The sequence below is a fragment of the Poecilia formosa genome, unplaced genomic scaffold (genome assembly GCF_000485575.1).
Source record: "Poecilia formosa unplaced genomic scaffold, Poecilia_formosa-5.1.2 Scaffold590, whole genome shotgun sequence".
Lineage (NCBI taxonomy): Eukaryota > Metazoa > Chordata > Actinopteri > Cyprinodontiformes > Poeciliidae > Poecilia > Poecilia formosa.
Window position 1 is genome coordinate 136,900 of NW_006800529.1, and position 15,301 is coordinate 152,200.

At 40.9% G+C, this 15,301-nt stretch overlaps 1 protein-coding gene and 1 long non-coding RNA gene across 5 annotated transcripts in view; one reads left to right on the plus strand and one right to left on the minus strand.

Moving 5' to 3' along the window:
* snx7 (sorting nexin 7) overlaps positions 1 to 15,301 on the minus strand; it is a 48,152-nt gene that overhangs the window by 31,642 nt on the left and 1,209 nt on the right. For 3 of the 4 annotated variants that reach the window (XM_007541124.2, XM_007541126.2, XM_007541125.2), the window contains exons 2-5: positions 6,611 to 6,802; positions 4,852 to 4,962; positions 2,320 to 2,478; positions 673 to 871 (exon numbers count right to left, since the gene is read on the minus strand). In XM_007541124.2, coding sequence (XP_007541186.1) covers positions 673 to 871; positions 2,320 to 2,478; positions 4,852 to 4,962; positions 6,611 to 6,802 — 661 coding nt within the window. The remainder of the gene's footprint in view (positions 1 to 672; positions 872 to 2,319; positions 2,479 to 4,851; positions 4,963 to 6,610; positions 6,803 to 15,301) is intronic. The other variant, XM_007541127.2, reaches the window with a different exon arrangement.
* On the plus strand, positions 5,076 to 6,249 carry LOC107834344 (uncharacterized). Its single transcript, XR_001660134.1, has 2 exons — positions 5,076 to 5,152; positions 6,071 to 6,249. It is a non-coding gene; the product is annotated as an uncharacterized LOC107834344 (long non-coding RNA).

Consider the following 15,301-nt stretch of genomic DNA (forward strand, 5'->3'; position numbering starts at 1 on the left):
CTCCGAGTTGACCAGTCAGAAATATTCCAGAAAGAATACAGGCATGTCAAAATGAGCTCAAGTCGCTCTCTGGAAATTATTGGCTTGGGAAAAGCCATTTCATAACATTACTGGTCGAATGCGGTGTCAATCAAAAGGGGGGGCTCTAGGCTACCACATAAAAGCGTCATAATGGACACCGGCAGAGTTTAAAGAGGAGAAGAAGGCAGAGATTCAGACAAACTAGATTTGTCCCATCGATGGGACAAAACGGTTAAGAAGTTAAAAGTCTTAAATTCATTAACTGTAGCCAGAAAATCATAATTAACAGAAAAGAAAGTTTTGGTCTGTGTGGCAATAATCTAATGTAATGCGTTTGTCTCAGAGACAAAAGATGAACTTTTAATACTATTCTCACTTATTGGATATGACAAATTGATTTATCAAACTTGTCTCGTTCACTTTCTGGATACACGTAACATTAATACTGGATCAAACTTACCATAACTTGCTAAATGACGTTTATAAAACTGAAGTAAACATGACTTTTGGCCATCTCTCACATAGGTAATGCTTTTAGTGAACAATAAATCAGGATTAAAGCAGGATGAAGAAAAACAGAAAAAGGACATTCATGGAGGCACAGGAAGAGAAATATTTTCCATGACATCTGCTTTAAAGCTGAAACTGTACCTCTATGTTCCTTGATGATCCTGTTGGTGACTTTGTCCACAGAGCACATCTTGTTGCTGAAGTCGTCCACATACGCCTGCATGACGGCAAACTCCTCCAGCTTGCTCCTGAGGCCTCGCACAGAGTTGGCCATGGCCCTCATGGTCTCGCTCATCCTGCTCAGAAAACCTGGACCAAGTTTCCTGTGAGGAGCCAGCTCCTGCAACACACACACATCAAGACTTTTAAAGAGACAGAATCATAAAGAGTTTCTATACACTTCTCCTCCGAGCTTATTCAGATCAAGAAACTAATTCCATCCCCTTTCCAGAAAATGAAGGAACCTGAAGTACTTAAAAAAACAACTCAGATTTCTAAAATACTTTAATGCAGTGGTTCCCAAACTTTTTCTCCTGGGCCTCCTCAGTGGTTTCCAAACATTTTCTGGGCCCCCCCTATGGATTACAAAAAGCTTTTAGGTTGAATGATGTTTGTTAGCGGTGGGGGGGGGAGGGGGGCATTGACTTTTTGGAGGGCAAAATGAATCATAGCTCAACATAGAAAACAACACCAGTAGCCTACAGGCTACTTGTTAGCAAGCTTAAGGTGCTGTATTGACAGGGGCGCGGTATAGGGGGGAAAAGTGATGACAATTTTAGGGGCCCTGACCAGCAGGGGGCCCTCCACAATTTAATTATTTATTAGCAAAACACAAAGAACTTTTCACAGTTTTTCCCCCAAACTAACAGACTGTTGAGTAAAGCTGTTGGATGCAGGTAAAGTTAGCTAAAAGATGACTAGCTAGCTAATATCAATACAGCACCTTAAGCTTGTTAACAAGTAGCTTAGGCTACTGGTGTTGTTGTCTACGTTCAGCTACGATTCATTTTGCCCCCAAAAAAGTTGATCCCCCCCCCCTTGTTCGTCTGGAGCCAGAGCTGAGTATAACAGGGAGTCTCCAAGAATCCACACCCCACCCTCTTCGCTCACACACATCGTTCAACCAGACAGCTATTTGTAAGCCATAGGGGGGGCCCAGAAATAGTTTGGAAACCACTGGGGGGGCCCAGGAGGAAAAAGTTTGGGAACCACTGATTTAATCACCTAGATCGTTTAAAATCATTGTCAGAGTTTTGAAGCTATTGATCTTGAGAAGATGCTGTTATCAGCTGTAGACTATGATGCTGTCCCTCAACAGGCTTCAGTTGGTCCAAAATGTGGTTTTATCCTCAGTCTCTCTGCTGGCTGTCTGGTCGTTTTAGAATAGCTTTGAAACGTTTCTTCTTCATTTTTAAAGCCCCTAATGGTTTCGCCCCAGCTGGTATGCCTGACATCACTGCGTCATGTTTTTCTAAATGTTCCAAGAACTAAGACTTTGGGTAGATCACAGCAGTCTACCCAAGATCTGCCTGGTGTAGATCCAACTTCCACTGGATCTACACCAGGCCACGGTCCTGGACCTTTAAATCAAAGCTCAGGACCTTTTCATTTTTGAAAAGCTTTTCATAATTATGTGACATTTCATTTCAGATTTCTAACTTTTATTCTTTCTTTGCACTTGAGTCGTTTTTTTTGAAGCTCTTTAGCTGTGTGGCTCCCTGGCTGTTATATGAATGAATAAATTATTCTCCACCCCTCCCACTGTGCGTGTATGTCTATGAGAGAAACCTCTTCAGTGAGGAAGACTTTGAAGTGGTGGCTGCAGGACAGGATGGGGTGGTCGGCGATCCGGTTGAGGAAGCGGTGTAGTGCTTTCCTCCTGGTCTCTATGAAGTCGTCATTGAAGCGCTCCACCATGCTCTTCATCACAAACTTCTCTGGGAGAGGCTGCAAACATGCCAACATAGAAACTTAAATTTCTCCCAAGAAACCAATGTGATGAGGATGAAGCATTTGGGGGCAGAAGCTCATGTAGCGTAGTACAAAGCTCTCAGGCGATCACCGTGTTTTCTGTCATGTCTGACACGTGGGGCTGGCTCTCAGTGCAGTGCTTACTTGGCTCTGTGTTGGCCTTCACTGCCAAGATAAATGGCCTGCCTAAAGAGCTTCAACCAGTAGATATCTGTGACATCTGCCAAACACTGACCTGGCTGCTCTGACTAGGAGGATGTGACTGACCCAGTTCTCCTACAGCAGTGTCAAGAGCCTGTAACGAGCTCAGAATCGGTTGCTGAATGTAAAGACTTTCATTCTTTCTCAGCAAAACTCATCAAATTTACAAAGCATAAATGCTTGAAATATTGAACTCCACATGTAATTAATCTATAGCTGTGTCCGAATTCAGGGTCTGCATCCTTCGAAGGACGGATTTGTAGGCCGATTACGTCATAGCGTGGCGACAAGGCCTGTCTGAATTCAAAGACTCTTTCAAATGCATCCTTCAAATGCGTCCTTCTTTTCCCCAGATTTGAAGGATGGGTCCGGTGTATCCTTCACGGCCCACGACATCCCATTCACTTATCCCAACACCCACGGTTCCAACTGGGCGTTCAGGCAGAGCGTCATTGGCGGTGAATAGCGACAAATGATTTAGCTATAATACACTTTAAATGACACAACGTGATTTGGTACAACGTTTTTAGGCAAGAATTTAAGTGTGTAAATCTCAAATATCTGCTCGGTTCATCAATACATCACCTAATTGCAATATTGCTCTGACATTTTCGGACCCGTCTGCTACCGCTGCGTTAACAGCCAGCTCCCCTTCAGCTGTCAGCTGGCCGGGCGCTCCAGGTTCGGTATACCGAGAGAAAACGCCCAACTCCTGGCACATTGTTATAAAAACTCCCGCTAGCTTTCCCCAATGAGTGGGAGTTAAACACCGATATTATTCAGACAGGTCTGGTTTAAAAATGTTTGGTTTATACAGTATTTTATTTTTAGTAAAGCAGAGCACATCAGTTTGATTGGTTAATTGAAGTTAAGCCTTCAAACATAATAGGTTTATTTAACCGTAATGTCCTATCTGCGATGTGGAGAGTATTATATTTGTAAATGAATAATTTGTATTCCTTGTAGAACAGTACAGTACACATTTGAACATTTTAGAATCAAACTAAGAGATTTCCTTTTTACTATGGAACACCCTTTACTATAAAAGGTGAAGAATAATATAGAAATCAGTAATACAAGACTGAAAAACAAACTTCGGCTCCGTTGTTTTTTCTTCTTCTCTGCTCTCTGCTTCAAGCTGTCACGGTTGTTTGGCAACATGAGCTACCCTGAGGTGGGGGCGGGGACAGTTGGTGAAGGCTACACCTGTCAGAATCCACAGATATTTTTCTTCCGGTCTTAGTTTATTCCCAGCTTTCGAAGGACCCGTCCTACATAGACCAGTCCTTCGAAGGATGCAGACCCTGAATTCGGACACTGCTTATATGTTTCACTTTCTGTTGTGAGGGACAAAACATGTTGATATTCAAACTGAGTTCCATTTGCTAACACTACAAACTGTGAAATTTTGAAATGAAATTTTATTCGAACATGATACAAATATAAAATAAAATAGTGCACAGTAACAAGAAGTGCATAAGAAAGAAGAGAAAATACAGATTTTTTTGTTTCAGTTAACATATCATGCTCAAAATGGGGTAGGAAGAAGTGAGAACTTATAAACTCCTACCCCTAAACACTTGAAACTTTAGAGTCCTACTGTCATTAAAAAAATCAAAATCAAAGTAGCAGTCAGAAGTAACAGTTACTAATATTTACCTATACATTTTCCCATTTTATTCTGGTTTGTCTTTCTAAACCCTTACACCAAGTTATCTGCAATACACACCTTATTGCTTTCCATCACCCGTATGTGTATCTATTGAAAATTACCTCTTGGACTCAGTCCAACTGCTCACTGGTTTCTCCTGAGGGTCAAGAGTATTGTTGCCATGACACAGAGCATCTTCTGACTAACATGCTCAGGAAGCCCCACAGTGTTGAGATCAAACACTCAGGAGGAACCTGCTGCATCCATGACACATGCATATTCTCAGATATCCATTCAATAAGACGTAAGCTGTCACTTCAGATCTAAATCATTTAAATATGCACAGATTTACGGTGAGGAAAGAAGCCATTATGAAATTAGAAAGAAAGAACAACAACAAAAGAAGGTAACGGATCTGGCTCAGAGAACTTAACAGAAACCTCAGCATTTCCTATCTCTTATCGGTGAGGCTGAAAAGTTGATGCTGTGATACATACATGGATGATCAGAGTTGGGTAGTTCTCCTCCAATCTGCTTTTGAGCCACAGGAAGTCCTGGTAGCGTCGCCGTACTTCATACTCGCTGGAGTCGAACTCGCTGCAGGTGGTCTGGAGAAAAGATCCAGATGACAACTTCCATCATTTTTTCTTTTATTTCCTTTATTTAACCAGGTAAACCCCGTTGAGATCCAGATCTCATTTTCCAGAGGGACCATCGTGAAGCTCCACCTCAAACTGGGACTTTAATGTGTTCATTTTGATTCAAAACATATAGGAAAAAGTCATCACCATTCTGCTGGTAATTGTTCATATTTCTGACTGAAATCTGCTTTGTTACACTGCAAATGTTTGTGGAAATCAATTTTAGTCTTAGTCAGAAAAAAAACTAGATTTATTTCAATTCAACAATACTTAATTTATCCCAAAAAGAGAAATTTAATGTTGTCCTAACTGATGTTATCCTAGTACAGTGGTTCTTAACCTGGGTTCGACTGAACCCCAGGGGTTCGATGAGTCGGTCTCAGGGGTTCGGCGGAGGTAAAGACACACTGTGTAAAGTCGTGATGACACCCCGCAATGCCAACACTTGCTGCAGAGGATCACGTTACATTGCTGAGCCAATCAGAGCTGCGGAGGAACACTGATTGAAGGAGCTCCACTCTCAGCGTGGATTTGAACTTGTGTCTTTAATTACGTCAGCAAAACTCACCGTTTTTACCAAATTCTGTAGCTTTCGGTGTACTTCTAAATCTGCTCTTTAGTCGCATCTTTTCGGGATTGGTACTGCCTCTAGTGCCGTGGGGGTGGTAACACAACTAATATAATTACATTACTAAATCAAAGTAAAGATTTACTTTACATTGAGAGATGTCATAAACATCTCTCGATGTTCATGACATCGAGAGAAAGTCATAAACAAGACTTTCTCTCGATGGCCAACCTGTTGAAACTGTGGCAAATTTTAAATACCTTGGGTCGTTCCTGTCAGCTCGACTTTACTGAAAACACTGACTATATTTTGAAGAACTGTTCTCAGAGACTCTACCTTTTAAGAAGACTTAGTGATCTTGGGGTGACCCAACTAATGTCTTGAATTTGGGGGAAAAAAATCATATTTTATTTATCACTACAGAAGGGTTCAGTGAATGTGCATATGAAACTGGTGGGTTCGGTACCTCAAAAAAGGTTAAGAACCACTGTCCTAGTATCTTCACAGATACATCACTTGAATGGTGATGATGTGAAGAGGAATGATCTCCAGCAGCAGTCAGGCTTGCAAGTAATCTGAAGAGGCCTTGGTTTGAACGTCCTCCTCTGAATCCATATGCCAGCAGAAAATATCACGTCAGATTATTTAATCAGTGATTTTGCTGGTAATTAAAGCTCTGCTAACACTGAATTTTGTCACTGCATGTTGCCAAACCTAAAATACTGGATGGATAGATGGACGGACGGACAGATGGCAGAAAAGGAAGGAAGGAAAACTGGATTCAGTTCAATTCAACAATACTTAATTTGTCCCAAAAGAGAAGACAGAAAGAAAAGAAGGAAGGCCATTAGAGGATTAATGTCCCAGGATTAAGGGACCGAGACAGAGGCTGAACATTTAAGTTTCTCACTTAAAGAAACATTTCATTTGAACATTTAAATGGATTCAGATTAAATATTTACATTTAATCTGAACCTGTTCACCAGTGACTATAGAACAATCAATATGTTACTTTGTGTCTGGACAAAAGTAACATTAGCAACTCACCCTGGTTACAACTCTGTACGTAATGAAGGTCTCAATAGCAGAAATGTGGCTCTCTGGGTTGTCAACGGTAACAAAGATGTCTTTATTAATGGCACCTTGCTGCTCCTCTTCATTCTCTTCATCCAGTCGGAACTGGTTCACCATGGAGTCAGGAGAGTTGGGCATGGGGTTGCCATCAGCCAGGGACGTATTCTGGATCAACAGACAGTGTGGCTGCTGTTAGCTTAGGCAATGCTTTCATAAGGGAGGGCTGATCCAGACAAATGTTTAAAGCAACCTGAATGTTTAACCATGATTAGTAGGTGGAACAATACACACCTTCTGAAGGAGAAAAGAATAAGAGATGACAAAATGACCCTCAATTTGTCCAGTCCTCACAACATTGCACTGTTTCCTGTTAACTGAGCTGACAGCAGCAGTGCAGCGGCGCAGCAGCAACACGTTAGAATCTGAAGTGTTTACAGGTTCCACACAGGTCCTCTCATTCAAATCACTCTGTTTATGTATATATCAGTGAACCATGGTGTGCTGCCTGTAGGTCTGCTCAGAACCTGCTGAGGTCAGCAGGAAAACTCAGACATCTGCAGCAGACAGAGGTCTCACTCTGAGCCTTTATTTAACTGACAACATTAAGTTAATTCAAGACAATTCCTGAATTTTACTCTGACCATGAGATCCTTTTAAACAGGGGTCCCCAAACTTTTTCCTGTGAGGGCCACATAACTTTTTCTTTCTCTGGTGAGGGGCCAAAGTCATTTTGTAACAGAAAAAGTGTGACGTTTGCAGGAGTGCCTAAATGTAAAATTATATTGTTTTCCAGAAAGCACAATCAAATAACATTCTCTGGGTTCTTCACAAAAAAATCCAGTAAGGATTATAGTCCGTATTTTCTGAACTATGAGCGGCACTGACCTATAAACCACAACCCAAACGTTTATTTTGATTTTTTTAAAACTAGTAAACATGCACATATAAGCCGCAAATATCTCTGCTGCTCCAGGTTTTCCACAACGATGCAGCAGCAGAGGAGGGCAGACACCCAAAATTTGAGTAATAACAAGTCAATTGAATATCACATTTATTATGGTTGAAAAAGAAAAAGTTGCCAAGTTTAGATTTAACTGAACTGATTACGGTAGTTTCTGAACGGTAACTGTAACAGTAAAAGTGCTGATCCTTCGTGTCTGCTACTATACTAGTATGTGCTAAATCAGTGGTCCCCAAACTTTTTATTACTTGGAAATTTTGTTGCGGCCTGTGGGTGGGGGGGGTTAGAATAGGGGGGGATGAACAGTCAGATAAGGCTTCTGCATGTTGGTGTTCCCACTAAATCCTGAATATGCCCTATTTGGGTTGTCTTGGCCCTTTTATCGCAGTGACTGCGATAAAAGGGCAGTCACTGCCCTTTTATCTGAAAAAAACTGGAAAAGTCAGTTTTTCCTGACTTTTTCCAAGTCCTGACTTGGAACGAGAATACGACCTGTTTGTTGAATGTGACAGGTAGCCAATCAGAAAGCGTGGTGATGTAAGAACAGAGGGGAATCCCAAACAGCTGACATATCGCGCAACTGAGAGTCAGGTGGATATCGGAGATGATATGTGGAAATGTTTATTATATGTAAAGGTCATTATTATGTTTATTAAGTTAAAAATGTTAACTATGAAAAAACAGTCACTGCCAAATCATAGTGCAGCAAATAGAGCGGCTGCTACCGTCGTCTTTTATCCACCGCCTTTTCTTTTTGTTACGTGTTTTATCTCTTAAAATGACTCCACAAACTATCACTATTGCTTCTACTTCATCATCCGTGTTTGGTTATTCTAAATTCCCGTTTGCTATGTTGGGGGTTTTACTGGATTATCCTCTGGAATCGGTTCGTGTTGCTCCTGCCTTGGATACACGAACCTATTGTACTTTTATCAGCTCTGTGAAGTTTGGAGAATCGGTCGACAATTCTTAAATCATGCCGTCTAAACCAGACTTAAGACTCACAAGCTCTACTCATCTCCTCTCGACCACTGCCCAAACACTCTGACTCTGGTCGCTATGGTAACGTTTACATATCCCTTCAAAATAAGATAAAGATGCACCACAAAAACGAACATTTTACTTTCTTGAAAATTTTAACTCACGATAATGACTAACGGGAGCCCTGAGCTTGTTTCTTTGCAACGAGACGGTCCCATCTGGGAGTGATGAGAGACAATGACACCCGAGCTGTGTTGCTTGAGCACAGCGTGCTTGGTCTCTACGTTGCAAAGCAGCTTGAAGCTTCATCGCCGCATGTTACGCAGCGCGGCTTATAATGTGGGACTCACCTACCGGTCCGGGATAAATCCATCCTCCTGTCTCCTCTCTGGGCCTTTTCCCCTTTGCAAAGAAACTTTCCAAAGACATCTGATCTGTTTCTTACTCATTTTGCTGCATGTGGGCTCAGTGTTGGCGCGCAAGTAACCAATGATTCACTTCCTGCTAAAGAGCCCCCTAGTGGTTGAATAAAAATCCACATATAAATGGCTTATAGTCCGGAAAATACGGTAAATGAAAAAAGAAAAAATATCTCAATGCTCTCTGGTATTGTTCAGGGGGCCGGACCAAATGTGGAGACGGGCCGGATCCGGCCCGCGGGCCGTAGTTTGGGGACCACTGCTTTTAAAAAGCTAGTTGTTATGGTTACAGACTGAGGGAAGAAGGGAGCAGCCATCCATTTAGGAGGAAGAAATTAAAGATATGCAACAGGAGATCTTTAATGTATTGTGGTGCTAAGCCGTTAAGTGATTTATAGACTAACACAGTGATTCCCAAACTTTTTCTCCTAGGCCCCCCCAGTGGTTTCCAAACTATTTCTGGGCCCCCCCTATGGCTTACAAATAGCTGTCTGGTTGAACGATGTGTGTGAGAGAAGGGGGTGGGGGGTGGATTCTTGGAGACTCCCTGTTATACTCAGTCCCGGCTCCAGACTAACAAGGGGGGGAATCAACTCTTTTGGGGGCAAAAATGAATCGTAGCTGAACACAGACAACAACACCAGTAGCCTACAAGCTACTTGTTAATAAGCTGAAGGTGCTTTACTGATATTAGCTAGCTGTCTGGGTGAACGATGTGTGTGAGCGAAGGGGGTGGGGGTGGATTCCCCCCACCCCCCACCATGTCATCTTTTAGCTAACTTTATCTGCATCCAACAGCTTTACTCAACAGTCTGTTAGTTTGGGGGAAAAACTGTGAAAAGTTCTTTGCTATTTGCTGGTTTGCTGCCATAATCCTAACATACCTGCGTAGCTCTGCACAGCAGCAGCAGGTCCACTAGCGGAACAAGTCAGCATTGGGCCGGGGGGCGGGGCCAATGACCGGGCCCCTCACATGTATCACTTGCACTGCAAAAAACTGTTGAGCGCGTTTTTCGTTTGATTTTTACCAAGGAAGCACATTGGCTAAACCGTGAGTGAAAGAGTCACCGGGATTGACTACTATATATTCCATTGAGGGACAGTAACTTTAACATTAAATAAACCTTTCTGAACAGGTAGGGCACACTTTCTCCTTCTATAATCAGACATTTAAGCAACTTGAAACCATTCCTCCCTCCCTGGCACCTGCAGACCCAGGCACCCATCCGGGCCCGGGCCGGGGCGGCTGCCCCCCAGTACCCGCTATAGCTCTGCGCCTGAGCAGGTCTCCTTCACTGCCGCACAGTACGGGCGTCGTAGCACTCATGTTGCGTTTAAAGGTATCTCGGAAAAACAGTTTACGACATGTTAACAACGGATTAACCAGTTTTAACTGCTGATAAAAGTGACAGAGAACACAGATATGGGAAGTGCAGAAGCCCCTACTGTATCAAATTGACAGAGGAATAACAGAGAGCTGTCCATTCTAAGGTAAAAACCCAGCGCATACTGCATTCATGTTTTTTTGTTTTTTTTTTTCATCCAGACAGCTTCCCGCGCCCCCCTGCAATGACACGGCGCCCCCCCCTAGGGGGCGTGCCCCACAGTTTGGGAACCTCTCGACTAACGACAATTTTAAAGTCTATCCACCTTATTCCTGTGAGGCTTACGGGGGAAACGATTATGGGTCTTACTTCCGGCGCCCACCGGAAGTAGCAGTATTTCACTGTAATTTGTAGGGTTTGTTGCTAATCTATATTCATGATAGAAGTTAAATCTCTCTTTTCAGTTATAATACAATATTTAGTTAAACCTGTTCACGGACACACCGTCTGCTATCAGAGAGCTGCTCAGTACAGAGGATCGTAATTGTGAGTTTAATCACGGGGAGCAACAGGAACACAGCGTTAAGCTTTGTAACGGAATGACCGTGACTTAGCAGCGCTGCTAACAGCTCGTTTCTCTGAAGAACTGATGACATAAAACACCAGAACTACATAACATTAGCTTGGTGTGATGTGAATTTTATTTTTCGTTTGTATTTTAAAAATAAAGTTCATGAGTTGTGTCTTTATCATTATATTTGGGGCAGGAACATTTTTTATAAGACAAAATAAAATATCTGGCTTCATTTAGTCCATCACAACCAGAATATCAAGGTTCTCTGTTGCTGAGTGTCGCTGCAAATCAGCGGAGATTTATAAATAATCGTAATACGGATAATCTCTCCCCACTGAACTAGATCCGAATCGAATCACACATTAACCTGTTATGGAGAGCAACTTGCCACTGGAAAGTGTCTGCCCTTGTGAAGCTCGGGTAACTGTTATGCTGTTCGTAGCTGTACTCTAATAATCAGACCAAGTTTAATTTGTGGCTGCAGCAAGAGTGTTTTGAACATGCGCCCAAAACAAAGGCAGTAGTTTTCATCGCCTACCAACAGATAAGGAAACAAAAAGAATATGGCTAAAAATTCTAAACTTAAACAGAGAACCCAAAATGCTTTATGTGTGCGCATTTCATTGTGTGGATAGAAAGCCAAGGGAAGAAAACCCGCATCTGCATCCGAAGCAAGTGAGTCAGTGAAATAGCTAAATATTCTAGTGTGGGTTATTTGCGGCCATTTCTGCAAGTAGTGGTAAAACAATATTGTCACATTTAAGCTGTGATAGCTGGTGTTCCCACATATTTTATAGCCTAAAACCTCTGTGGAAAACCAGTTTATGAGTTGCTAACATGTAAACAAATGGCGGTTCCGGTTAGCAGCGGAAGTCGCGCCCATAAATCCCCCTGGGGGCTAGGAATAAGGTGGATTCTCTGAGCTACAGTGAGCCAATCATAGACATAATATAAGAATAGACCCAGCACTGGCTGCTCCGTCGCAGGAAATACGGCGGCCATCTTGGAAGGGTCATCCCTCCTACTTTGCTCAATCAAAACTCCAGAAGATGCCCCAGCACTACGGGATATTGTTGTTCTGATTGATGGACTATTGATGCGAGGGCTCCACAGACAACATTTTACAAGTAAGATGGACATATTATTGTGTATTTTGTGATTAGAATATTACTTTACTGTATTTATGTCCACCGGCGAGATACCAGCTAATATTAGCTACAGTGCTTGGTGTAATACGGGTTCAGCCCCGCTATGAAGGCTAACTGAGATTCCTTAAATCTAAAAAATTAATTATTTTCTAACATTCACTTAGATTATCTGACACAAGAGCCTACATTAGAAATGTGACAGTGTAACATATATTACAACAATTATATTACTTCAAAATTAAGATGCATCCCAAATCTTCTGTTTTGTTTTGAAGGTTTCATTAAGACGATGTGAGGAAGAAGAGGGAGATATCTTTAAAGAGAGACAAATTCACTGCAGCACGGATGAATCTCGCATCGGATTTTGGACTCAATCTCAGCTGCTGAATCTCTCTGAAGCTAGAAATCCTCGGCTGGAAAACAGCCGACAGATAAATTAGGCTGATATATATATCTATAGATATATATATCTAATATATATTATTCAGTATTAATCATTATTTATTTGTGTTTGTATATTTATATAAATATGTATTGATATTACTAAATAATGTATTAAATAAATTATGATCGGCTGTGTGGTTTATAAAATGCTCATCGTACATCAATATCAGAATATTCCATTCCTATTATACTGTTATAGCCACTAAGCATATTTAAATATGCTGAACTATGTATCAATACAATAAAAAAAATACTTAAAAAATACAATTGTTTATAAATGTAGCTTTGATAGATGTTTGAATATGGTTTTAAGTAACAAAAAAGCGTGTAATAATCGATTAAATGCACCGATATGTCATTGTGCCTGCCAAACATATAACGCTGAGTGGAGCAGTCAACCCTTCCAAGATGGCAGCCCTAAATCTCGTCAGCAAGAGTGGTCCATGAGGCGTCTATTCTTATATTATGTCTATAGAGCCAATTCTACAGGGATGATGTGCTCCATCTTCCTGGTTTTAGAGAGAACTCCGGCAGCAACGTTCTGGATTAGCTGATCAGATTTTTTTCGACAGACCTGTAAAGACACTGTTGCAGAATAAATGTGACTAAAGATAAACACATGGATGAGTTTCTCTAGATGCTGCTGAGACATTAGTCCTCTAATCCTGGAAATGTTCTTCAGGTGATAGAAGATCGACTTTGTAACCGTTTTTATGTGGCTCTGAAGATTCAGGTCAGAGTTCATCACCACACCCAGATTTCAGACTGATCTCTGGTTCTAGCTGTAATAACTGAAGCTCTGCGTTGACTCCAGATCAGTGTTTCTCAAACTGTGGTCACTGAACCACTGGTAGGCCACGAGCGCCGCCTAGTGGTCAGCAAGGTCATGCAAGTAAACCACCATTTATTTGCCATGGCTTGAGCTCAAAGTATGATGCATAGAGTTAGCTTACCAAATGATTGTGTTTAAAAATAATAATGATTAAGTGACTTAAAACCAAGACACTCAAAGGAAAAGCTGAAGATAGAGATTGAAAGAAAACAACTCCAGGATTACTTATATAATCGGAGGAAACCAAGTTACACCTGCTGGGAGTATTGTGCCAAGCGATCACGAGTGATTTGATTCTTTTGAACAAGTCTATGGTAGGCAGAGGCGCTGCCAGGAATCTTGGGTCCCTTGACAAAAAATTAAATGTCTCTCCACGAGCAACAGTCATAGGCAACATGCAAAATATACATGAAACAATCCAGACTTCTCAAAAAATGCTATGTAGTTGCATTGTATTCAAGCTGCAGTATGTTTTCTCCATATTTGTTAAAGCTGTCAACATGTTGTGACAGTTTATTATGAGACAGATAATCTGTGAAAACAATCAATCTCCTTCCTGAACTACTATTGCTAGCTAAGGTACTGCATCGTTCTGACCAAAACAACCAATCAGAACCAGTAGGACACTCTTAGCACTGTCAATCAACCTCATTCACTCACTGCTAAATGTGCTAATGGTGGAGAAACAATTTATCATTACAGGAATATCGTTAATCTGTCATAACTGGTAGCTATGCTAATTAGACTGAGCATTCACAACAGGCTATGCTAGCTGCAGCATAGCACAGAGAGAGGCGGAGGAAGGATGAGCCACATGAGATTGTGACTGACGGCACTAAAACTCTCCTGCCACTGATTGGTTGTTTCTAGAGAGCACTGGGAGAAGGCAGAGGAAATACATTTTTCACAGATTACCTCTCATATCATACTGTCACAACATAATGACAGTTTTAACAAATATGTGGAAAAAAATATTTTTATAAAAGTTACATACTGCAGCTTTAAATTCACTCAGGTAGGATGGTAGGACTCAAGTCTCAGTAAGTGAAGAACTGTTCTTTGTTTTTTATACTTTGCTTGCTTATGATGCTGTGATCACACCCCAACAACCATTGTTATTTTTATTTAATAAAAAAAATATTAAATTCATTACAATAGATGGGTGTATATTTTTTTAGATTTAATGGTGAAGAATATGATTTTTGTTTCTCCCAAAGCAACTCAAAAGTTTATTTTTCTTTAACTGTGCTTCTAAATTACAAATAGGCCTAAACATTATTAATGTATAGAACTTTTGCAATAAAGAACAACTTCTTTTTTATTTCTGTGTATTTGACATGATTGGAATGATTAGAAACCACAATTTCACAAAATAACTCCAAATATTCCAAAAATAATTACTAATGACAATAAATGTATTAAGAGACTAATATTTTCATTTCAGGTTGTATATATTAAGATGTTGTGTCAAGTTACATGGTCTATGAGTGTTTGTTAAATGGGTTAACAAATGGGCCTTTTTCAGGTCCTCAGCCTGAAAAAGTTTGAGACACTGCTCCAGATCGTTCTTATTTTATGTCCAGAGATAATAACTTCAGTTTTGTTTCGGTTCTGCTGTAGAAAGTTATGGCACATCCACACATTTATCTCTTCCAAGCATCTGTTCCGTTCTTTTATGGGTTCAGAGTCACCTGGTGGCATCGTAATGTGGAGCTGTGCATCATCTGCCTAGTTATGGTAGCTAATTTTATTTTACTTAATGTTATAACCTGAGCTTGTGAGAGCATATAGATACTGAATAATGGTTTTACTCATGATTTCCACAAAGAATGTTTCCCTTGCATGTTTTAGTGTAGTGGTCCACTACTATAGGTGAACCAGTTTTTTGGCTAATTTTGCAATGATTGGTTCGGACCAATGATTAAATCAATCTGTTGTTTACCCCAATTAATTAAATATATTAGACACAATGAACTCACA